The sequence below is a fragment of the Gadus chalcogrammus genome, chromosome 15 (assembly GCF_026213295.1).
Source record: "Gadus chalcogrammus isolate NIFS_2021 chromosome 15, NIFS_Gcha_1.0, whole genome shotgun sequence".
Taxonomy (NCBI): Eukaryota; Metazoa; Chordata; class Actinopteri; order Gadiformes; family Gadidae; genus Gadus; species Gadus chalcogrammus.
This window is the reverse complement of record NC_079426.1, coordinates 8192562-8217526: the sequence shown is the minus strand read 5'-3', so window position 1 is coordinate 8217526 and position 24965 is coordinate 8192562. Positions and strand designations below refer to the sequence as shown.

At 46.7% G+C, this 24965-nt stretch overlaps 3 protein-coding genes across 3 annotated transcripts in view; 1 reads left to right on the top strand and 2 right to left on the bottom strand.

Moving 5' to 3' along the window:
* Positions 1–1108: 1108 nt before the first annotated feature.
* Positions 1109–17517, bottom strand: nphp1 (nephronophthisis 1). The gene is made up of 20 exons (XM_056609918.1): positions 17285–17517; positions 16929–16987; positions 16704–16764; positions 16136–16263; positions 15674–15848; positions 15140–15241; positions 14565–14623; positions 14155–14200; positions 13820–13895; positions 13488–13582; positions 10711–10839; positions 10171–10245; positions 8127–8237; positions 3574–3641; positions 3236–3306; positions 2811–2898; positions 2428–2537; positions 1997–2070; positions 1645–1689; positions 1109–1372 (listed from the first exon to the last, which is right to left on the bottom strand). The coding sequence occupies exons 1-20, from the start codon at positions 17354–17356 to the stop codon at positions 1109–1111; spliced, it is 1908 nt and encodes a 635-aa protein (XP_056465893.1). The 5' UTR covers positions 17357–17517.
* A 228-nt stretch (positions 17518–17745) lies between these two features.
* zgc:65997 (uncharacterized protein LOC794398 homolog) lies at positions 17746–20140 on the top strand. The gene is made up of 4 exons (XM_056609604.1): positions 17746–18095; positions 18870–19047; positions 19428–19525; positions 19643–20140. Exons 1-4 carry the CDS (start codon positions 17757–17759, stop codon positions 19832–19834), a joined length of 807 nt encoding a protein of 268 aa, XP_056465579.1. The 5' UTR covers positions 17746–17756; the 3' UTR covers positions 19835–20140.
* A 222-nt stretch (positions 20141–20362) lies between these two features.
* Positions 20363–24965, bottom strand: part of anapc1 (anaphase promoting complex subunit 1) — a 34414-nt gene continuing 29811 nt past the window's right edge. The window contains exons 45-53 of the mRNA XM_056609603.1: positions 24589–24706; positions 23888–23965; positions 23218–23285; positions 22992–23130; positions 22017–22103; positions 21544–21636; positions 21019–21238; positions 20719–20841; positions 20363–20587 (exon numbers count right to left, since the gene is read on the bottom strand). Of these exons, the coding sequence (XP_056465578.1) occupies positions 20499–20587; positions 20719–20841; positions 21019–21238; positions 21544–21636; positions 22017–22103; positions 22992–23130; positions 23218–23285; positions 23888–23965; positions 24589–24706 (1015 nt within the window). The 3' untranslated portion in view covers positions 20363–20498. The remainder of the gene's footprint in view (positions 20588–20718; positions 20842–21018; positions 21239–21543; positions 21637–22016; positions 22104–22991; positions 23131–23217; positions 23286–23887; positions 23966–24588; positions 24707–24965) is intronic.

Sequence of the window (24965 nt, the reverse complement as noted above, 5' to 3'; positions counted from 1 at the left end):
TCCTCAGTCTTTGACATTAACTAACATGCAGACGCATTCACCGCATCCACTCACACACAAACCATATTCTTGCATTTAAACATTTATTATCCCTAGACATTGGTTTCACCTTATTTTGTAGCATTTCAATTAATTACTGTTTTAATTCAAAATAAAAAAATAAAAGCTATCAGGCTCGTCCGCGATGCCTGATTGGATGATAGACTGGTGTGTTCAGGTGAGAACGTCTTGTTTTCTTGGCTGTTAGTTTCATGCGGTCTCAGTCTCTGGCTTAGGACGAGCGCTCCGCTGTGCTTTGCCTTTTTTTCGGGGCAGTGTTCATTGTTCTCCCTTTGTTGTTTTAGTTTGTTGTTTCAGGGGGTCCTCGAACATGATGTAATGATGCACCTCCTCTTCCTCTACAGACATCTTTTTAAGGTTTTATTGTCCAGACAGACATGGACATGAGTCATCATCTCGAGGTTCATACATGCACAGAAATATACAGGATACCAAAGAACAACAAACAATCTTATCCAATCAGGGGGCGTATTTAAGCTCGGACAAGACCCTTGGGGAGGGAGGAGCTCATATCTCCAGCCAGGTGCGCTTCATGTGTTCATGTGTTCATGTGTGCTTCATGTGTTCACGTGTTCTTCATGTGTACACGTGTCCTTCATGTGTTCATGTCAAGATACAGGAAATCCAACGGCTTTGTTGTTTGTATTTTCACCGAAGATTGAACGTAAACTCTCTCCTTCTGCTTATGAACACATGAAACCTCCATCAGGGGGTGATTTGATGATCACATGAACCCTCCATCAGGGGGTGGTGTTGTGGTGATCACATGAATCAGGGGTCGTGGTGTGGTGAACACATGAATTAGGGGGTGTTGTTGTGGTGAACACATGAATCAGGGGGTGGTGCTGTGGTGAACACATGAATCAGGGGGTGGTGCTGTGGTGAACACATGAATCAGGGGGTGGTGCTGTGGTGAAAACATGAATCAGGGGTCGTGGTGTGGTGAACACATGAATCAGGGGGTGGTGCTGTGGTGAACACATGAATCAGGGGGTGGTGCTGTGGTGAACACATGAATCAGGGGGTGGTGCTGTGGTGAAAACACGAATCAGGGGGTGGTGTTGTGGGGAACTTTGCCAAGCGGGTCAAAGCTGAGCTCTGTCACATCGAAGGCTTCCTGGTCAGCCACGGCGCCTTCTGATTGGCTGCCGGTCCTGAAGCGGTCCAGAGCCAATGAGATGAGGCGGACCCTCTGCTCCTCCAGGGGGAGGTCTGCCCAGCGTTGGCATGGCAACGTGGTGGAGTGGAGGAGGGGGTGGACGGTGGCCAGGAACACACTGGTGAACTCTGCCCTGAGAAACACAAGGTCCCTCTGCACACACAATCACACACACACACACACACACACACACACACACACACACACACACACACACACATTAACACGCACACACACACACACACATTAACACGCACACACACACACACACACACACACACACACACACACACACACACACACACACACACACACACACACACACACACACACACACACACACACACACACACATTAACACGCACACACACACACACATTACATACACATTAACACACACACACACAAACACACACTGGTCCTACCTTGAGTGCGCGGCTCATGGCCTGCTCAGCATGGAGCCATGCACTCTGAAATAAGATAGAATATCAATATCAATAATAGTATACCATGCATAATACTAATATTTTATTAATTATGAAATTATAAATATAATATTCATGATATGATACCATTATTAATAATATAGCAGTATACTAATACTAATAATTAATAATAATAATATTGTATAAAATATGATTCTACAAATAATAAGAATTCTGCTATGAGTGTATACATATATATTTATACATAAAAATAACTTAACATATATTATTATAAATATTAATAACTTTAAAATTAATAACCATAATATAGAAATAAAGTTGTTCAGCTGACTTTGAAAGCGTCCAAAAGATCGGTCTCGTCCAATAGGAGAGGGAAGCTCGTTAAGACAGGATGACACATCAGATCTACCAATAGGGGAGAGTAGCTTGTTAAGACAAGATGACATCAGGTCTACAGATCAGAGGGAGATCGAGACAGAGAGAGAGAGAGAGAGAGAGAGAGAGAGAGAGAGACAGAGAGAGAGAGACAGAGACAGATAGATAAAGAGAGAGCGAGACAGAGAGAGAGAGAGGGAGAGAGAGAGAGAGACAGAGACAGAGAGTGAGAGTGAGAGCGAGAGAGAGACAGAGAGATAGAGAGAGAGACAGAGAGAGAGAGAGAGAGAGAGAGAGAGAGAGAGAGAGAGGGACAGAGAGCCAGAGAGTGAGAGTGAGACAGAGACAGAGAGTGAGACAGAGACAGAGACAGAGAGAGAGAGGTACCTCTGCTCTGGGCCGTGGGTCTGTCCATCAGGGTCTGAGTGAGGATTTGTCTGAAGATCAGCAGGAGGTGGAGAACGTTGGAACAGTAGAGGAGACAGTCTGGAAGGAGACTACACACACACACACACACACACACACACACACACACACACACACACACACACACACACACACACACACACACACACACACACACACACACACACACACACACACACACACACACACACCAAGGTAAGGTTTAACATAATGTGACAGCTTGTACAATCTGTAGTCCAGCTCCACTATTGAAGGTCAACTTCTTGAACCTTGTACACACAAAACGCAATCGCACACAAACACACACACACATACACACACACAAAACATACACACACACACACCTGAGCTGGGCTCGGGTTCGCCTGCTGACTGACTTCAGCTTAAGGGTCAGTTTGGGCTGCGACCGGCTCTGAAGAACCTGGAACATACCTAGGAGAGGAGGAGAGGAGAGGAGAGGAGAGAGGAGGAGAGGAGGAGAGGAGAGGAGGAGAGAGGAGGAGAAGAGAGGAGAGCGGAGGAGGAGAGGAGGAGAGGAGGAGAGGAGAGGAGGAAAGCAGAGGAGAGGAGAGAGGAGGAGAGGAGAGGAGGAAAGCAGAGGAGAGGAGAGAGAAGGAGAGGAGAGAGGAGGAGAGGAGGAGAACAGAGGAGAGGAGGAGGAGAGGAGAGTAGAGAGGAGGAGAGGAGAGAGGAGACATTTAAGGGTTCCAGCTAAGGCGGGAGGAGGTCAGCTTAGCTTTTGCTTGTCTGTCTTTAGCTGCTTTCTTACTTTTGCTTCCTGTCTGGACAGGAAGTTGGGACTCAAAGGGAGTTCCGCCGTGCACCGGCAGCTCATAGGTCCTACACATACACAAACGCGCACAAACACATACACACAGATAATTAAGGGAATAATTTACTCAAAGAACACCAGTAGCGGGTGTGTTACTGTACCAGTGATTGTGTGTGCGTGTGTGTGTGTGTTACTGTACCAGTGTGCGTGTGTGTGTTTGTGTGTGTGATACTGTACCAGTGTGTGTGTGTGTGCGTGCGTGTGTGTTACTTTACCAGTGTATGTGTGTGTGTGTGTGTGTGTGTGTGTGTGTGTGTGTGTGCGTGTGTGTGTACCTCGCAGTGGTGTCTGACAGCTTGAGGTAGGTCCATCCACAGCTCAGCTCCCCTTTCTCTCCTGTTGACTGCATGGACATCAGAATAGAAATAAACACACTTAAATATCTCTAAATATGCTTTAATGTGCATGCATTTATTTAAATTACTAAATGTATTATGGTGTGTGTTTTACGGTTCACGTGTGTGTGATTAACTGTGTGTGTGTTAGGTGTGTCTGTATATTACATGTGTGTGTGCATGGGTGTGTGTTTGTGCATGTTACAGTGTGTGTGTGTTACGGTGTGTGCATGTGTGTGTGTGTGTTACGGTGTGTGTGCGTGTGAACGTGACGAACGTGATGAGCTTAGCTACTCGCGGCCAATGCATTTCTACAATGTCCCCAGAAAAACCATCAGATCGCCACCCCCCCCGCCCCCCAACATCACATGTCGAAGTCACACATAGCACGAGACAGCCCTCCATCCCATAATTTATTTCCTGATTCAGAAGATGCGGCAAGTTAGGGCACAGTCTACGGCGTATTGCAGGTATGGTGCAATGCCAGGCCATTATCTCTTGGGACAAACAGGTTGCTCAATATGCGCAAGAGTTTCAGGTAGTATTCAAAACCCTTTGGAATGAGGCCATTTCCTCTTCTGCATTGAAGACTTTGGCTTAAGCAAAGTTTTGCCCTTTACTGCAGAAGTCAGAAACATGCATGTTTACATGGATGCAAAATAAAAGCACGCTTGTCAACAGCTCACAGAAGAACAAACCCCAAAGAACTGGAGAGACCTGACTGGAGTTACGCTTGCCCAAATAATACTTTTCAACCGTAGGAGGGAGGGGGAAGTATCCAAAATGGAGTGGCTGCATTCAATGTCATAAATGATCCATTACATTCAGATGTGGCTGAAGCCCTGTCTGATCTGGAGAAAAAGCTCTGCGAACATTTTAAGAGCGGAAATCCGTGGGAAAAGGGATAGGAAGGTGCCCATCCTTTTGATTCCTGCCATGCAAAATGCCATGGAATTGCTCTGTAAAACTTGTGCAGATTGTGGTGTATTGGAGAACAATGTTATTTTTTTTTTTGTCCTGGACAGGAAACATTTCTGAGAGGCCATACATACATAAACAAATATGCAAAGGAGAGCAATACGAAATACCCAGAGGGTATTTCTTCGACCAAGGTCCGAAAACATGTTACCACCCTGTCGACTATTTTGAATATGAAAGAAACCGAAATGGACCAGCTGGCAGGGTTCTTGGGCCATGACATCACGGTTCATCGTAAATTTTATCGGCTAACAGAGGGTATGCTCCAGTTGACAAAGGTAAGCAAGGTCCTGACGGCTCTGGAGTGAGTCATTAATGGATTTGAAAGGCCAAAATCTGGACCAAATTGAGATCAACCCAAATGGTAATGATAATGATCAATTTACTTTCTTCCTAATTTTCATTTACAGATAGTGAAACGGAAGAGAACAACCTCTCAGCAGCGGGCAAGCGTGAGTAATCAAATGAACAAATGTGTGATATTTTCTGTCTAAGGTTCATGTTGTAGCAAGTTTTAAAAATGTTGCTGTCAATAGCTTGCTGTTAGCTTTACAATGGGGCTATAGGTGGAATAACACCAGATTAGTGTCTGAAATACTTGCCAAAGATCGTCATTTACCCTCATCCATTGCACACCAACTAGCCTGTAGAATATACAGTAGCAGAGAAGGTGAGAAACTGGTCTGCTCCCACATCCAAATGCTCTTGTAAGGGTTTACGTTACCTCAGTCCACTGTGCTCAGCTAACGAGTACAGTCTGCTCTACTAGCCTGTAGAATATACAGTAGAATTCACTGTTACACTTAGGTCTCTGTCATGATGAAGCTTCAATGTTATTTCTATTTGGTAAGTTGCTTTGGAAAAAAGTGTCTGGTATATGACAGTGAAAATTGTACCGGTATGTTTTGATTCAGGAACGACAAAGAAGAAGGCACGCAGGAATGGGGAATCTGGCTCACTTCTCAGAGAAGGTGAGTAAATATGACTTCTGCAACGGAAACTTTCTGACCACAACGAGCAGAACAAGCAAGTGAATGGCTGTGGTTAAGGAGGAAACATACTTCCTGGTGCGTAAGCTAAGGTAAAGCCATCTGGCTAAGGTATTGCAGCTGTTTGGTTTGGTTTTTGCTTAGCTTGTTGGTGTGCTTGTAGGCTAATGTGTTGCGGTTAGGCCATGGTTTCAGCCTAACAGCAACGGGGGTGAATCATTCATAGGATATTGGAATGGTGTTTGGTTAGCTTTTAGGACCATGGTTTAGTCTTCATCAACGGAGCGGACCATGCCTAGGATGGTTAAGAGTACTTAGATGCATTAAATGTGGTAATGTGGTGGCAACATGGAGGGGGGTGACTCCAGGACGCTGGTGTCACTGTTATGCCTTCATGAGGTGTCGTGTGCCTAACTTAACGAAACATTGGTGAAAGGGGTGCCCACTTGATAACCCTATGACATGCTGCATACTGCGTACCGCTGTTGGATGGGCCATTTGTCTTGGGTTTGACCATTGATTGGTAGCTTGCAAGCCTGCCCCCAGCTTGCTCTTTAGGTTAAATTGGGCAGGGGCTTCTGAATGTGTCCTTACCTTGGACTATGGCACAAGGGATTGTAACACCATATCCTGTGTATTAATGAATGAAAGCGGCAGATAGGCCAACTTTAAAAATATTGCAGGTATTTTTTGCCAGTATCTTACAACGTGATGCTTCTAGGGTTGGGCGATAATACCCCTGTATTTGCATTCACCATATTTGTTAATTTCCCCTGACAGTTAATCCGGCAAGGAAAATGTGAATATTCAACAAAATGATTGCCCTGCTCTATGAAAAACTTGTCAAACAACTTTGTGTATAACTTTTATTGAAAGCAGATTTTGCATCATAATCAGTGCACTACATTGGTACCGCCATTAACTCATGGTCATATTTGAAGGATAAGTGTATGAATATTATGGTAGAAACATTACATTACATAGATGCATTACATTGTAACTTTCATGTCCTTTGTCTTCAACAGCCTATTGCAGGAGGAAACCCTGGACAAGGGAGGAGGTCGGCGTGGTCGAGAAAACACTAATGAAATGCATCAAATTGGGGAGGACGCCGGGTAAAGTAGAATGCCTTAACGCGATCAATGCTGGCTCTCAGAGAGAGATTGGATGGCCATTACAATCTTTTTGTTGTACTGTCATGAGACGATTGTTGTTTTTTTGACAGTGTGAATTTCAGTTTATATTTCTGAAAGATAAAGAGGTTTTGGTCACTGTAGGCTTACAGTGAGCTCATTGAGAGAGGGTAGCATTTTTGGTTTCAATTATGTTTTTCCATATTTGAGAGTGTTGATTTAATAAGCTCTTTTTCTGTTCAAAGAAAATTAGTGAAATGGCTATCCCTGTCTGCATTGACCGACAAAATTGGAAGTTCATACTTCTGCTGACGTTCACGTGCAGAATGAATGCAAATGTAAAATAATTGTTGTTGATGTTTTCAGCTGTCTTTCTATAAAGATAAAGTTGAATGCAAATGTTAAATAATTGTTGTTGATGTTTTCAGCTGTCTTTCTATAAAGATAAAGTTGTTTGACACAGTTTCCAGTTGTAAGGCATTTTGTAAACGCTCAACCCTTGTAATGTTAGCTAGGCTTGTATCTCCTCATGATCCACTATGTAGTCAGAGCGATATGCGAGCCACAGACGCTTTATAGATAGATAGATAGATAGATAGATAGATAGATAGATAGATAGATAGATAGATAGATAGATAGATAGATAGATAGATAGATAGATGGATAGATACTGAATGTAGGAGTTAGTTATCTCTCTTGCATGCCTTGGTTGGCTCAGGCCAAATATAAAAAAAGTTCAAAGAGTTGTTCCGATTGTTGATGGAAACCTTGATGAATCAATGAATGTTTTGATTCAACATTCAAGAGAGTATTTGTCACATATACAGTAGTATATGGAATATGAAATATTAATATATATCAGATAATATAATATCAGTTAATAGTATACCAACAAACAGGACACCTACTAACAGCTTTGTGGCATTTTTGTTCTATTTTTGTAATATACACTAGCTTCAATCATCTCTCCATAACCACAGAAAAATCCTCAAAATATACATACTCAGGTTGGTCCCCAGATGGAACATTGCATCTTGATGACATAATTATGAATATGTAATTAGGGGCGGTGCCAGCAGTCCCCACTTTGACCACTTGACCATTGTCCCCAGTAGCTGGCCTGATGACAGGTGTCTGACTAACTCTGTGTGTAAACTGTGTTTTCTGCATTTCAACCGATAGGCCCCCTACTGGACCCCTATGTAATGACACTGTTCAACTCCTGCATTTCTAGCATGCTTAGAAAGGGGTGTCCCCAGAAATGACTGTCATTACATGCGTCCCCAGGAGGTAACAAATGGGAGTATGTGTGTGTGCGTGTGTGTGTGTGTGTGTTACGGTGTGTGCGTGTGTGTGTGTGTGTGTGTGTGTGTGCCGTGTGTGTGTGTGTTACTGTGCGAGTGAAGGTGACTCCCAGCTCCAGCAGCAGGCCGAGCTCAGGAGAATCAGACGGGCAGCGCAGGAAACACTCTCCGTCCAGGAGGGTGGGGAGGTCCCCACTAACCTACACACACACACACACACACACACACACACACACACACACACACACACACACACACACACACACACACACACACACACACACACACACACACACACACACACACACACACACACAGTGGCGGTTTGAGAGTCTGTTGGCGCCCTAGGCAAAAATTCCTAGAGGGCCCTTCCAACAGTATTAAAGGTTGGGTATGGGATTTTCGAAACGCCAGCAGGTTTTGAAAATACACAACTCAAATGGTCCTACCCCTCTCCTTCAACACTGACTCTGACTCCACCCATTCCAAGACAAGTACATGGACGCGCAATCATGCACGAGCGCGAACACAGATGCACGAGAGTGAGCCAGGCTAGCTAGGTTGGAGTCTAGGGTCGTCTTCTAGTGCTAGGTCCAAATGTGGATTAGCTAGTTAGCTAGCTCCACTAGCTACCGCAGGATAACAACAAACAGAAGCTTGCTCTGGGTCACGAGCTTTGAGTACGTGCACGAAGGGGTCACGCGCGGGGAGCGGGGGAGGGGGAGTGCAGTACGACCGTTTGATTGAAGTACTTACTGTCCAATGCTATCAGTGGTTCTGGAAATCATGCCTGGAGTTTTTCGAGCCCTGCCCGTTCCACAGATGATTGACTTGTTTAATTTTCATGTCAGTACTTCTAACTCAGTGGCTGTAAGTGGGTTATGATAAGTATTTCAAGCAATTTTGCAAAAATGGCCTAAAGAGAGAACTCCATACCCAACCTTTAAGCCAGTGTTCATCCATGTGTGTTTACTTTGCAAATGCTGTTTAAATGCCATGCCTAAGGCAAATTCTGCTATGTACTCATGTCAAAAGACATTGAATATTGCACTCCACTGACAAAGAGTCAATGTCAAATTAATTTGTAAGCACTATAGTAATACAAATAAAGAACAATAAAAAAAATATATCGATATAAACATAGTCTAAAATGCAAACCTAATAGATGTGTGAAGTTACTTGGTATTCATTTCTCAAATTAGTTAAAGCAGTACTCTTGTAAAATACTTGTAATAGTTTTATAGTTTTCTTAGGTAATTAAATCCACATTACAATTCAAGTCAAAACCCTTAAAGGTGCTACAAATGATAGCCTGAACATTAATATAACAGCAAACAAAATACAAAGGCTGTTAACTGGCCTTTCCTAGGGCAAATGCGTTCCCTAGCTTAGGGGTGCCCACAATTTCTCGGCCTGTGAGCTACTTTCAAAAAGAGCAGGTCAAAAAGATCTACATACATTAAATAATGCTAAACATACATTTAATTATATATACTTAATTATATATATATATGTACTGTCCCGAGTCGGTCCGGACAGTAGCTGCTGGAAGCTATTCTCAAGCAGGCTACCAAATGACCATCAGTGATGGTGGATCGGTATTTGGACTTACTAATAATCATGTGAGAAAAAGCTGACTGGCATGAAAGTAGAGCCAAATAATGCAGTCAAGGAGGTAGCACATTTCCTCAGGGTTGGAAGTTTTTCCTTTGTGAGTAAGTTCCCAAATTGTCCATGAGCCCTGGACTTTAGCTCAATATCAGCTTGTACTTTCAAAATCTCATCTGCCACTGCAGACGGGTTCAGGTGAAACAGTGGGGCACATAAAAAAAGGTTTAGCACATAAATGTAGCGATTGGCTCTACTAAAGCTAAGTCTTGAACCGTTGGTCAAAGTCTGGCAGATCATCACGTCAAACAAGTGGTAAATGCCATAGGGATGATACTTAAAAAAAGGCCTTGCCTGTTCATGAGCTGCCCCTCTGCACACACACACACACACACACACACACACACACACACACACACACACACACACACACACACACACACACACACACACACACACACACACACACACACACACACACACACACACACACACACACACACACACACACTAGTGGGTACTAACCCGGGCGGAGAAGGTCCATGTTTTGGGATTCTTGGGGTTGACGGTCGCTCTTACAGTGTGGATGTTACTCAGAACCTGAGGATGACATCATACTTTAACACATTACATCATGCTGTAACACATTACATCATACTGTAATACATAGCATCATACTGTAATACGTAGCATCATACTGTAATACGTAGCATCATACTGTAACACTTTAAACATCATACTGTAACACAATACAAAATCACACTGGTATATATAGTGAGTGTGTGTGTGTGTGTGTCTTTGGTTTCTGTGTGTAGTGTTGTGTTGTGTGTGAGTACGTTGTTGGTGTAGTAGGGCAGTGTTGTGTGTTTGTGTTGTGTGTGAGTACGTTGTCGGTGTAGTCGGGCAGTGTTGTGTGTTTGTGTTGTGTGTGAGTGCGTTGTGTGTGTAGTAGGGCAGTGTTGTGTGTTTGTGTTGTGTGTGAGTGCGTTGTGTGTGTAGTAGGGCAGTGTTGTGTGTTTGTGTTGTGTGTGTAGTAGGGCAGCGTTGTGTGTTTGTGTTGTGCACCTGGGAGCCGTCGAAGGCACAGAGGCGGACATGGCGACTGAGCACGGCCACGCCCACCCCGGGCGGAGAGATCCGTCTGCAGCCGACCAGAGAGAAACACACGCACATCGCCACCTGCCGGCCTCGCACCTGGGGGGATAGATATACCACAGTGTTACCCACACCCAGTAGTCTAATTTGGGCCGCCATAGTTTCATATCCCAAATAAAAGCAAAAAGAGACAAACTCAACATCTGTGTTATTTTGTTTTTGAGTTAAACCCAGCAGTCTGTATAAAGGGCAGCTGTGTGTGTAAGAGTGTGTGTGTGTGTGTGTGTGTGTGTGTGTGTGTGTGTGTGTGTGTGTGTGTGTGTGTGTGTGTGTGTGTGTGTGTGTGTGTGTGTGTGTGTGTGTGTTAGATAGCCTGCGTGACTGTAGAGGCTCAGCTACATGGCGACATCTCCCCCTTCTGGCGGGGGGGGGATTGTGAGGGAATATTTGGTATGCACAGAACCTATTAATTTAATAGTATTATTAATAATAATAATAATAATAATAATAAAAAATAAATAATAATAATAATAATAATAAACTAGTAGTATAAAGGCTCAGCACTGAGCCTTTCATTTTTGTTTTCATCTTTGGCCCATGGCATGCTACTTTATGGATGCTTTAATAAAGATATTAGTGGGCCCCTAGCACAGTATTTCAAGACGTTCCCGAAATTCAGCCGTGGTGCAGAATTACAGCCACTACCGCAGAATTACAGGATCTCAATTATATCATATTATAAATAGATATCTAGATCATATAATATATATAATCACGGCCCTAAGCTGTGTGCGCCTCCAGGCGATATTATGAATCTCAAACGACTGCGTCGGGTTCTCTGACGTCTCTGGTTCTTCCACTTCCCGCTGCCAAGACACCACCGCCCCGCGGCGGTGGTGTCTTGGCAGCGGGGCTCCGGCAGGAGACTATCACGGACAATTCCTTTCTCCTCCATGTCGTGGTTCAGTCTACTTCAGGGAGTCAAAGCCAAAGCTCCTTTTTCCCCCAATTCCTTCTCAACCATGGCTGAGATAACCCCACTACAGTCTCTGTGGAAATACCAGAGACGTCAGAGAACCCGACGTGTTATGCGCCATAACACCAACAGCAGAACGGTTATCCAAATAACAAAGAAGTGTACAACACTTGCGTTACAGTGTGTGTAATCACACACTGTAAAAACGAAAACTTAAAATTGTTGGTCTCATTATGATTTCTGAGTAAAATGAATATAAAACATTAAGTATTCATGTCAACTGTGCAATGCAATTTAGTCCAACCAACAATGTTTAGTTTTGGGTCAAGAGTTGGGCTCACTGTAGTATCTTTGTTAGACGGGTTTAACACGGGTTTAAGTCAGACTCTGTCTGAGGCTGGGCCAACTACGGTGCACATGCGCATTTCGACACTTTGGAGAATACGTTGTTTCCTAACGGAATTTTCAGGGGTTTCACCTACATTCCTGCACGTCGTGGGTCTTCGCTACGTATCACAAGTTCAACACAGTTCCATTTTGGAACTGTGTTGTGAGCCGCACAGGTGCTTTTACAGGTTATGTGTATTTTTATTTGACACGGCCACTTCAGATATGTCAGCAATGTTGTTGCTGTTGTTACAATTGTTATGCACTGCACAATGCCATGTTTACAAGATGGTAAATATTGTGGCGACTCCTACCCACAATAATAATAAGCGTATACCTATATAATACCTGTAATAAGCGTCTTAGAGTACCATATTAAGCGCTATATAAATTTCATTCATTATTATTATTATTATTATCACCCCCCGGGGAGTCTGGGTATTCGTGATGCCGGTTGGGAAAAAGGGGTATATTGCCTTTTGTCAATTTGTTTCTGTTAGGTTAAGTGGGGTTAACGGGTTTGGGGTCTTTATTGTTTGTGTGTTGTTTATTGTGTGTAGTGTTGCCGCCACCATTACCGAGACTTGCATGTCCGTTGGTTGGGTGTGCGGTGCTCTGTGTGTTGCGGGTGTGTGTTAAGTAAAGGCAGCTCTCGGGTTCGTGCGGTGTATGAGGCACGAGAGTTGCGTCACCGTTTAACCTGGGCTCCCGTCTCGTGCAGAACAAGTTTGACCATAATGTCAAACTTGTTCTGCACTTTGGTTTGCTGCATTTAGACAGCGATTCTCTGCTGCTGAACTAGCTACATGTTGCTTGTTCTATTGCTGTCTGGTATTCAGAAATGTAAAATTAAAGTTTCCAATTATTACTTTTATTAAAGTGAACTTAAAACTTGTTTTGCATTCTTTGAAATGTTTTTTTTGTAAGTGTTATTAACCATTTTTTCAAAGGCGACGTTTTACACCAAACACAAGTTTTAGCCACTGGGGGACCATAGACAGGCTAGGGGAACTCTTATTTACGCTAGAAAACCTCATAAAGTGAGATTTTCATGCCATGGGATCTTTAAATGCTCTCTGAAAACTCCTGAGCTGACCCTTTACATTGCGTCATCAACATTCACATCAGTACCAGCAGTTTATAAGTAGTTTGTCAGTAATTGATATGTCATATTTTGGTTCTCAAAATTGACCAGATTGATGAATTTAAATGAAATCTATTGAAATGTTCTCCCGGGGAGGAATTCCCCGGGACCCGCCTAGATGATTGCGAGTTCCCCACCATAGTCTCCAAAAATCCTGTGGGAAACACTGTACTATACATATATATATATATATATATATATATATATTTATATACACATATAGTAGATCAACTCTCTCACCTCGCCTGTGTTCGGCTCCATGAAGACGTCTTTGAAGGCGAGCTGTGATTGGCTGAGCTCTGGCTGAATGAAACGGCTCCCTCTATAGGTGGCCCCTGCAAACAACACACATTATGTACACAGATGTATATATATATATATATATATATATATATATATATATATATATATATATATACACGTCTGTATATATATATACACGTCTATACACTCACAGACGTGAGAGAGCCACACACACACTCAAACATCCATCTATCTATATCTTTGTCTATATCTATACGTGTGTGTACTTCTGTGTGTGCCCAACACTGACAGACTGGGGGGACAGAGACCTTCCAGTGCCAGGCGGTTCAGGGTTGAGGGAGTGAATCCCGGCGGTATGGCTCCCATGGCCGATAACACATCCACCTAACACACAAACACACAAACAGACATCAACACAACGTGTGTGTTTGTATATGTGTGTCAGTGTGTGTGTCTGTGTGTGTCTGTGTGTGCACGTGTGTGTATGTGTCTGTGTGTGTCTGTGCGTGCGTGCATGTGTGTGTATGTGTCGGTCAGTGTATATATATTTTTTGTTTGTTTGTGTGACTGTGTGTGTATGTGTCTGTCAGTGCATGCATATTTTTTGTTTGTTTGTGTGTGTGTGACTGCGTGTGTGTGTTACCTCTGTGAGGGTCTTCCTGACCTTTGACCTGTGGGACTCTGAGGCACTAGAGAGAGAGTGTAACATTATGACCTGTAATTATAATTGTCCACCCTGCTGAGGTGAATAATTGTTTTAGTATAAACTACACATGAACACTCCAAAGATAAACAAGATAACACTTTTTGCAGGGATTTATTATTTTTTATTAGCGGTTTATTTGTTTTTATTAGCGTGACGAGACGGCCGAGACAATTTTTCGAGTTTGAGTTCTCAATCACGGGATATTGCCCAATATCCCGAGATAGCGATCCAATCAAATTGGTTTACGTGTAGCCTTTACTAATCACCTTTATCTGGACATGATCACCTATATATTTATATACACGATATTATAATCCATAAGGGTGATCTCTCCATTAGAAGGTTACCTCGGTCCGGGTTCTTCATCACTCCCTTCTTCACTCTCGTTCTCGTCTGGGACCACCGACTGGAACACACAGCAGCTCAGACACCAATGTACAGATACATATGTATATATACACATATATATAGGTTATCTAGGTTATTATATAGGTTAGACCTCCGACTGGAAGCACAGATACCAAGGTATATCAATTATACAGGTTATAACATTGGTGCTATAGCCTACCTTCAGATAGATAGAGCCTACCTTCAGATAGATAGAGCCTACCTTTAGATAGATAGAGCCTACCTTCAGATAGATAGAGGCTCAAGAGCCTACCTTCAGATAGATAGAGCCTACCTTCAGATAGATAGAGCCTACCTTTAGATAGATAGAGCCTACCTTCAGATAGATAGAGCCTACCTTTAGATAGATAGAGCCTACCTTCAGATAGATAGAGGCTCAAGAGCCTACCTTCAGATAGATAGAGCCTACCTTCAGATAGATAGAGCCTACCTTTAGATAGATAGAGCCTACCTTCAGATAGATAGAGCCTACCTTCAGATAGATAGAGCCTACATTCAGATAGAAAGAGCCTACCTTTAGGTAGGTCCTCGGTACGAGTCCCCGGTTGCCCTTGCTGTCCTCTGCGAGCCACCACCCGTCTGGGGCCGTGCTGATGACCCTCAGCAGCTCTCCCCTCTGGAGGACAGCGGTATTACATGAGTTATACGTTAAGGAGGTGTCGTTATATATTACATAACTTGTAGGGTGAGGGTTAGTCTCGAACCCTAGAGACGTAGAGAGTCACGTACGGCCAGGGCAGCCAAACAACCGTGTCCTAAAGATTAATATTCAAGGGTTTTGACAAATGATTACGTTGTAAAAAGTGAAACACACAAACATTTCTTCCAGTGATGGCCAGGTACTGAAGAGAGCTCAGCGTCTACTGATTCAATAAAAATCTAATAACAATCTGAAAATTTGTCACAAAAACTTTCTATGTACAGATAGTGTTGTGTACCTGGACACACAGTGTTGTGTACCTGGACACACAGTGTTGTGTACCTGGACAGATATGGTTGTGTACCTGGACACACAGTGTTGTGTACCTGGACACACAGTGTTGTGTACCTGGACAGAAAGATCTCCTGGCTCCTCCCCTCTGATGTCACTCAGGACGCTATAAGCTCTCGGCTCGGAGGATTCAACAGAAGCATCATCGTCTTCATCATCCTCTTCATCGTCGTCTTCATCGTCCTCATCACCCTCTTCATCATCCTCTTCACTGTCTTCTTCCTGACTGTCGCTGTGGATCCAAGGCAACGGTTTTAATTCACTGAGTGCTTTTTACTGCACTATTAACCTGACAACAACATCCACGAACATGTAACAGATTTATCACCAACATGTCACCAACATATCATCAACATTTCTCCAGAGGCTGGCCCCAGAGGCCCTAGAGGCTGGCCCCAGAGGCCCTAGAGGCTGGCCCCAGAGGCCCTAGAGGCTGGCCCCAGAGGCCCTAGAGGCCCCAGAGGCCCTAGAGGCCCCAGAGGCTAGCCCTAGAGGCCCGGGGAGGAGCAGCGGTCTTACTCCTGGCCGGGCGCTGGGGTTGAGAACTGCAGCGCGAGGCCGTCCAAACGCTCCATCAGCCCCCGGACACGGAGGCACTCCTCCTCTCTCCTCTGATCATAGTCCTCCACCGGACCGCTCCCCTCCACCTGGGAGAGGAGGAGCAGAGGAGGAGTAGAGGAGAGAGGAGAGAGGAGGAGCAGAGGAGAGAGGAGGAGCAGAGGAGGAGTAGAGGAGAGAGGAGGAGCAGAGGAGAGGAGAGAGGAGTAGAGGAGGGGTAGAGGAGAGAGGAGAGAGGAGGAGCAGAGGAGAGAGAGGGCGAGAGAGAGAGAGAGAGAGAGAGAGAGAGAGAGAGAGAGAGAGAGAGAGAGAGAGAGAGAGCGGAGGAGCAGAGGAGGAGTAGAGGAGAGAGAGGAGCAGAGGAGAGAAGAGGTGTAGATGTGGAGACGGTATAGACGTATAGAGATGTATATCCAGGGTTTATAGTAAGACAGTATATAGACAGTTTTAAGCATGTATATAGACTGTATAAACAGGGTATATAGACAGTATTAAGGGTGTATGAGACAGAGGTCAGTGGAGATGGCACCTTGCTGAGGTTGTTGAGGGCAGAGAGGGTTTTCTCCGCTAAACTCCTCAGATTCTGACATCTGGAAATAAATACATTTTCAGTAAATAAAGGGACTTGAATTAAGTCATAAAGAGACTTATAGAAATAAATAGAGAATTATTATTAATTATTGAATTTTATATGTCTAAATAAATAAACATGCGTCTATATAAATAAATATAGCTGTATCTATAGTTGAATTACCTCAGTCGTACATCCTGGCTATTCCCACACCCAGGAACGTCCTTTGCCAGAAGGTCCACCTTTTGGATCAAACTGGTCACTTCTCTATCTGAGAATTAAGTACTAATTTTACCGTTGAACTATTGAGCAACTTTACGACTGTCTACCTTAATTGTTTTAAACTATTGTTTAAATGTACTGTTTTTTAACTATTGTGTAACTTTAATGTTTTAAACTAGTAGTTAGTGTATACTATAGTTTATAGTATAGTAAACTAATAGTTAGGATAATAGTCTCTATTATCTATAATTATGATAATAGGCTGTGTATTATCTATTCGATATTATCTATAGTTTCTATTTGGTATATATCTGTACCTGTGTTGTGATGACGTCAGCCTCTCTCCGGATGAGAGCGAGGCTCTCCAAACCTTTTCGTTTTGGCGCCATTTTCCGGTCAAACTACGGAAGGTTTTAATCCACGGAGTACGATGATCACATCAGTGAGGCCTACTGGTAGCTGCCAGAAGCAAACTATGAGTATTATTTGTAGCATTAATTTATAAAAGGAGGAAATCTGTGAGACGCGTCTGGTCGCTAGGCACCGCTTCTGTTTCTTTTTATTCGGCAATAATAAGGTGGAGTTACTGATCCCTCTGTATGCACTGCCCACTGGTGGACTTAGTAGGTACTACTAGTGTATATACTGCCCCCTGGTAGACAGTAGGTAGGTACTAATGTTTAACTGAACACGAAGAAAATACGCGTCGTCAGTCTGTTAAACCACGCCCCTTGTGGGTGGATCTTGCTATAAATATGGAGTGTGTGGGTGGAGCTACAGTCAGCTGTCATGGCGGCGCCCGTAGTTGTTGTGCAAGGCGCGAGCCGAGGTCTCGGACTTGAATTTTGCAAACAATTACTGAAGTGGAAAACCCCCGCCGTGGTCATAGCAACATGTCGCCACCCGGACGCCTGCCAGGAACTCCAGGCCCTGGCGGCCCGGGGCCCCGGGACCGGGACCGGGACCCTGTCGCTCCTCCAGCTGGACGTGGACCGCGAGGATGACGTGCGCGGCGCCGCGGAGCGCGTGGCCGCGCGGTTCGGCGGTGTGGACCTGATGATCAACTGCTCCGCGATGCTGCATCCTTCCGGTCGAGGGGAGACCAGCCTGCGGAACGTGTCCGCACAGGTAATGCCCGATGCCCGCTCACCTGACCTGATGTGGGCGTGGCTTCTTAACATCACCTGAAATCAAGTGGGCGTGGCTTCTTAACATCACCTGCTGAACCTCTGGTTCGAGGACGACAGATCACCACCATCATGGCTGACCGTTCATTTAAACCTTCCTGCCCAGGGTACTGACTCCACCATTGAAAACCCTGTGTTCTGGTGACGTCAGTGGTTTTGATGTTCCTCCTCACTGGAGACACTTCTTCAGACCGGGACTTCTTGTCTGTGCGGATGGGGGTTCTCTTCAACCAGTGAGCTTGATTGGCTGTGGGGCTCTGGGTTTGGGCTGCGGGGCTCTGGGTTGTGATTGGCTGTGGAGCTCTGGGTTCGGATTGGCTGTGGGGCTCCACTGGTTCCGTTGACCCCAGCTGGGAGTCAAACACGCAGCCAACGGTCCTGAGCCTCGAGGTCCTCTTTAACCTCCGCCTCCTCCTCTCTGGAGCAGCGACCCGCTGGTCCTGAGTGAGGTCGTCTGCCTTCCTTAGACTAAGGCCCAATCCCATTTCTACCCCTTACCCCCTCCCCCTTGTTTTGAAGGGGGAAGGGGAAGGGGAAGTGGTAGAAATGGGATTGGGCCCTTAGAGCGTTTCCTCGAGGAGTGTGTGTCCCCGAGGAGTGTGTGTTCCCGAGGAGTGTGTGTCCCCGAGGAGTGTGTGTCCCCGAGGAGTGTGTGTCCTCGTGGAGTTTTTGTCCTTGTGGAGTGTGTCCTTATGGAGTGTGTCCTTGTCTGCAGGGCGTCATGGCGACGGTCTCCACCAACACGGTGGGGCCCCTCCTCATGGCCAAGTACTTCAGCCCCCTACTGATGAAAGGGGGGGGGGCCTTCGGGGCCCAGCCCCCCGAGAGGAGCCGGCAGCACAGGGGGCTCCTGGTCAACATGACGGCCCGGGTGGGCTCCATCGGGGACAACGGTAGGGCCTCACGCCACTGTTAACTGTTATTGATATGTTATTAACTGTTATTGTTATCTTAACCGGGTGGGCTCCATCGGGGACAACGGTAGGGCCTCACGTCACTGTTATTGATATGTTATTAACCGTTATTGTTATCTTAACCGGGTGGGCTCCATCGGGGACAACGGTAGGGCCTCACGCCACTGTTAACTGTTACTGATATGTTATTAACTGTTATGTTAACCGGGTGGGCTCCATCAGGGACAACGGTAGGGCCTAACGCTACTTTTATTTGCATGATATTAACTGTAGGGTGATAATGTAAGATAATGATAACGACAATGTGTTTCAGCTCTAAAAGATAATGATGATAATGTAATGATGGTAATGTGTTCCAGCTCTCGGGGGCTGGTACAGCTACAGACTCTCTAAAGCTGCTCTGAACATGGTGACCAAAACACTGTCAGTTGAGCTGGGAAGGAGTTCACACAACAAGGTCACACACACTCACACACACGTGTTACCTCTGTCAGGGTCTTCCTGACCTTTGAGACTCTGAGGCACTAGAGAGACACTCTGTCACATTATAACAGTTTTGTGTGTGTGCGTGCAGGTGGTGTGTGTGTCCCTCCACCCGGGCACCGTGGCCACCGACCTCTCCGCCCCGTACCACCGCGGGGTCCCGGCCGACCGGCTCTTCAGCCCGCAGCACTCGGTGGCTCTGCTGCTGGCCCTCATCCAGACCCTCAGCATGGAGCACACGGGGGGCGCCTACAGCTGGGACGGGGCCCCTATCCCCTGGTAGAACCACCTTCAGCTGGGACGGGGCCCCTCTGCCCTGGTAGAACCACCTACAGCTGGGACAGGGCCCCTATGCCCTGGTAGGAGCCCCTATCCCCTGGAAGAACCGCCTACAGCCGGCTAGAACCGGAAACAAACAACACAGAACCTCTGCTCTATTTATATGTATATGTGTGTATATATATATCTATGTATATATGTGTGTATATATATATACTTTTTGTTCCGTAAACTCTGTAATGAGATGCATATCTGTTAATAAACTCCTAGCTGGAAGTCACTTCTTACTCACTAGTACTACTCTAGTATCTTATTACTTACTAGTACTCTAGTTCCTTATTACTTACTAGTACTCTGGTCACTTCTTACTCACTTGTTCTCCTCTAGTCACTTATTACTCACGAGTACTCATGTACAGCCTCAATATAATGTCTAAGCACAATTATCATTGTGCTTATAATAGATTAGTGTATATTCATGTCTATATGATAAGAATACTCAATAATTGGTTATATTAGCAATTGTTAATATCACTAAACAATAGCGATATTCAATGACTAGTCTTTCATTATGAGGATTTATTTTATTAGAGAAACAGTAACAACTTAAAGACCACGGGACGATCATGCTGCCATGACAAGGGTTGGCTGACAGAGCCTGGGGGCGGCTCATGAGACCTGGGACAATCTCAGCAGCTCCCTGAAGGGCAGTCCAAGGGGGGCAAACGACATCAACATGTTACCTACACGGGCTCGCTCTAATTGTGGGGGGGGGGGGGAGAGAGAAACAGACACACATATTACAATTAAAGTAATGATAGTAGAGATGTGTTTCCAGAAGACACTTTGTTATTGTTGTGTGCGTGCATGTGTGTGTGTGTGTGTGTACCTTCTACTGAGGCCAGGGGCATGCTGGGTAATGCCCTGTAGACCAGGTAACAGGCCAGCATGCTGTTCTGAGTGCCTGAGACCTCCCCCTTCCTCAGGTAGGACCCCAGCACACACCTGTTATCTACACACAATACACACCTGTTATCTACACACAATACACACACCTGTTATCTAGGTGTGTGTATTGTTATTACAGACACAAAGACCTGTTGTCCACACACACACACACACACACACACACACACACACACACACACACACACACACCTCTCCCCCCCCCCCCCCCCCCCCCCCTTACCTCTCAGCCAGGTTTCCATGGTGATGTCTGCCATGCTGTGGATGACCGAGAGGAACTCTGAGGACAGCAGGATGCTGTAGGGCCCTGCCCCCTGCTGGGCCCCGCCCCCCTGTGGGGCCCCGCCCCCGTGCAGCGCCCGGCCCACCTGCTCCAGCACCAGGCGGACCTGCCACAGCGGGAAGGTGTGGCCTAGCGAGCCGCTCTGCAGAGATCGCACCGCCTGGAGACACACGGGAGAACACACTGACACACAAACACCTATACACACCTCTACACACACACACACCTGGACATGCACACATGGACAGCACACACACACACACACACCTGTACACACACACACCTGTCCCTCACACACCTGTACACACACACACACACACACACACACACACACACACACTTGGACATGCACACATGGACAGCACACATATATACACACACACACACCTGTACACACACACCTGTCCCCCTTACACGTGTATACACACACACACACACACACACGGTTGTAGCTCGATGCTGTACCTGCTCCAGGGCGATGTAGGTGGGCAGCATCTCGGGTGTCTCCTGAGTCACACACTCAGTCAGCATAGAGGAGAACCACCGCATCTCCTCCACCTGCGCGCGCACACACACACACACACACACACACACACACACACACACACACACACACACACACACACACACACACACACACACACACACACACACACACACACACACACACACACACACACACACACAAAGAGTGAGAGCGGTAAAGTGAGGTACAGTTAAAGAGAAAGATATTACACATTGTGTGAGATTTCGAAGGTGGAGGGAGTAAGCTAGAGGGGGAGGAGGTAAGCTAGAGGGGGAGGAGGTAAGCTAGAGGGGGAGGAGGTAAGCTAGAGGGGGAGGAGGTAAGCTAGAGGTGGAGGAGGTAAGCTACTGGTGGAGGTCAGCTGATGTTGCTGGTGAAGTAAAGGGGCTCGGTTGGAGCAGTGTGGACTCACCTGTCTGGTTCCGGTTGAGTCTTTACAGAAGAGCTCAGAGAAGGAGAGGAGGGCAGCGTCCGACGTGAAGTTGGAGATGTCTTCAGGCTGCGGACCACAGCTCAGAGTCAGGGGGCATGGTAGGTAGGGCTGAACCACAGCTCAGAGTCAGGGGGCATGGTGAGTAGGGCTGAACCACAGCTCAGAGTCAGGGGGCATGGTAGGTAGGGCTGAACCACAGCTCAGAGTCAGGGGGCATGGTAGGTAGGGCTGAACCACAGCTCATAGTCAGGGGGCATGGTAGGTAGGGCTGAACCACAGCTCATAGTCAGGGGGCATGGTAGGTAGGGCTGAACCACAGCTCAGAGTCAGGGGCCATGGTAAGTAGGGCAGAACCACAGCTCAGAGTCAGGGGGCATGGTGAGTAGGGCTGAACCATGAGGCAAATTCAAACCGAAATCACGATGTAATAGAACGCAAGATGCAAAATGCATCTCTATTTCTTTATTCCAGGGGGTCTGGGTGGGGGTCTGTTTCGGGGTCTGGGTCTGGGTGGGGTCAGGGTTAGGGTCGGGTCTGGAAGGGGTCAGGATGGGGGTCAGGGTTAGGGTGGGGGTAAGGGTGGGGTCTGGATGGGAGTCAGGGTGGAGGTCTGAGTCAGGGTGGAGGTCTGAGTCAGGGTGGAGGTCTGAGTCAGGGTGGAGGTCTGAGTCAGGGTGGAGGTCTGAGTCAGGGTGGAGGTCTGAGTGAGGGTGGAGGTCTGAGTCAGGGTGGAGGTCTGAGTCAGGGTGGAGGTCTGAGTCAGGGTGGAGGTCTGAGTCAGGGTGGAGGTCTGAGTCAGGGTGGAGGTCTGAGTCAGGGTGGAGGTCTGAGTCAGGGTGGAGGTCTGAATCAGGGTGAGGTCTGGGTCAGGGTGGAGGTCTGAGTCAGGGTGGAGGTCTGGGTCAGGGTGGAGGTCTGGGTCAGGGTGGGGTCTGTCTGCTAGCTCAGCAGTACCTTGAAGGCCTGCAGCTTGGAGCTGTGCTGGTTGACCTTGGAGGACAGCAGGCTCTTCCAGCCCTGAGGGTCCTCCTTGTAGGGCAGGCGGCCGGCCCGCAGCTTCACGTACAGGACCCCGTCCCGGGACAGGATGGACCTGACCAATGAGAGACCCACGTTACTCCCTCATAGCTTACTACCCGTTTACTACCCGTTTACTACGCGTTTACTACCAGTTTACTACCTGAGGTGCTGATTGTCTTTGCTGAGATCAATGGAGAGCTCCCAGTAGCGAGGACCTTTCACCTTTACCTACAAACACAAACACCAGTTAACAACCAGTAAACACCAGTCAACAACCAGTAAACACCAGTCAACAACCAGTAAACACCAGTCAACAACCAGTAAACAACCAGTAAACACATGTTGACAACCAGTAGACACCAGTCAACAACAGCAAAGAACCAGTAAACACAATTCAACAACCAGTAAACACCAGTTAACAACCAGTAAACACCAGGAAAGAACAACCTACAGGTGTAAGGTAAGGTAAGGTGCAAGGTAAGGGGGAGGGTAAGGTCATCTAAGGTTTAAGGTAAGGTGTAAATTAAGGGGCAGTTGAAGGTGTAAGCTAAGGGGTAGGGTAAGGTGTAAGGTAAGGGGGAGGATAAGATGTAAGGTAAGGGGGAGGGTAAGGTAATCTAAGGTGTAAGGTAAGGGGGAGGGTTAGGTCATCTAAGTTTTAAGGTAAGGTGTAAATTAAGGGGCAGGGTAGGGTGTAAGGTAAGGGGTAGGGTAAGGTGTAAGGTGTAAGGGGAGGGTAAGGTAATCAAAGGTGTAAGGTAAGGGGAGGGTAAGGTAATCTAAGGTGTAAGGTAAGGGGGAGGGTAAGGTAATCTAAGGTGTAAGGGGACCTGCTTGAGCAGATGTAGTTCTGGCAGCAGGGCGGGGGCCATGACCTCCACCGTCGTCTCCTCGTACCACGGGCTCTCCTGGAACAGTGACAGATGACAGGGTTAGGGTCAGGGTACCAGGGTCAGGGACCTTGTAGGTGAGGTCCAGCAGGGTCAGGGTACCAGGGTCAGGGACCTTGTAGGTGAGGTCCAGCAGGGTCAGGGTACCAGGGTCAGGGACCTTGTAGGTGAGGTCCAGCAGGGTCAGGGTCAGGGTTAGGGTCAGGGTACCAGGGTCAGGGACCTTGTAGGTGAGGTCCAGCAGGGTCAGGGTCAGGGTTAGGGTCCGGTACCAGGGTCAGGTACCTTGTAGGTGAGGTCCAGCAGGGTCAGGGTCAGGGTTAGGGTCAGGGACCTTGTAGGTGAGGTCCAGCAGAGTCAGGGTTAGGGTTAGGGTCAGGTACCTTGTAGGCGAGGTCCAGCAGGGTTAGGGTTAGGGTCAGGTACCTTGTAGGTGAGGTCCAGCAGGGTCAGGGTCAGGGTTAGGGTCAGGGACCTTGTAGGTGAGGTCCAGCAGAGTCAGGGTTAGGGTTAGGGTCAGGTACCTTGTAGGCGAGGTCCAGCAGGGTCAGGGTTAGGGTTAGGGTCAGGTACCTTGTAGGCGAGGTCCAGCAGGGTCAGGGTCAGGGTTAGGGTTAGGGTCAGGTACCAGGGTCAGGTACCTTGTAGGTGAGGTCCAGCAGGGCGTAGCAGGGCTTCAGGGTGTCCACGTCAACGGGGACCAGGAGGCGGGGCTGGACGGCGAGGACCACCAGGTGGCGCAGTGCCTGCAGGTGATACCTGGAGAGATGTTAGAGCCTCATGAGATACGGCTGGAAGATCAGAGCAGCTCAGTGCTCAACAGCACATTACAATTGAGCCGTGTGTATGTCAGCGTGTTACCTGTTGTTCGTGCTGTGAGCTGTGAGTGAGTGAGTGAGTGAGTGAGTGAGTGAGTGAGTGAGTGAGAGAGTGTTTGTGTGTTACTTGTTGTCCGTGTTGTGAGCTGTGTGTGTGTCAGTGTGTTACCTGCTGTGTGTTACCTGTTGTGTGTCAGTGT

Excerpts from the sequence above, each read along its gene's own strand:
- nphp1 (XM_056609918.1), bottom strand. The coding sequence starts at position 17,356 with ATGGCGCCAAAACGAAAAGGTTTGGAGAGCCTCGCTCTCATCCGGAGA. Across the intron at positions 15,242-15,673 it reads CAGGAGATCTTTCTGTCCAG|AGGGGAGAGCTGCTGAGGGT; the intron begins GTACACAACACT and ends GCTGTCCTCCAG. Across the intron at positions 13,896-14,154 it reads TCAGGAAGACCCTCACAGAG|GTGGATGTGTTATCGGCCAT; the intron begins GTAACACACACA and ends TTTGTGTGTTAG.
- zgc:65997 (XM_056609604.1), top strand. The coding sequence starts at position 17,757 with ATGGCGGCGCCCGTAGTTGTTGTGCAAGGCGCGAGCCGAGGTCTCGGA. Across the intron at positions 19,048-19,427 it reads GGGCTCCATCGGGGACAACG|CTCTCGGGGGCTGGTACAGC; the intron begins GTAGGGCCTCAC and ends AATGTGTTCCAG. Across the intron at positions 19,526-19,642 it reads GAAGGAGTTCACACAACAAG|GTGGTGTGTGTGTCCCTCCA; the intron begins GTCACACACACT and ends GTGTGCGTGCAG.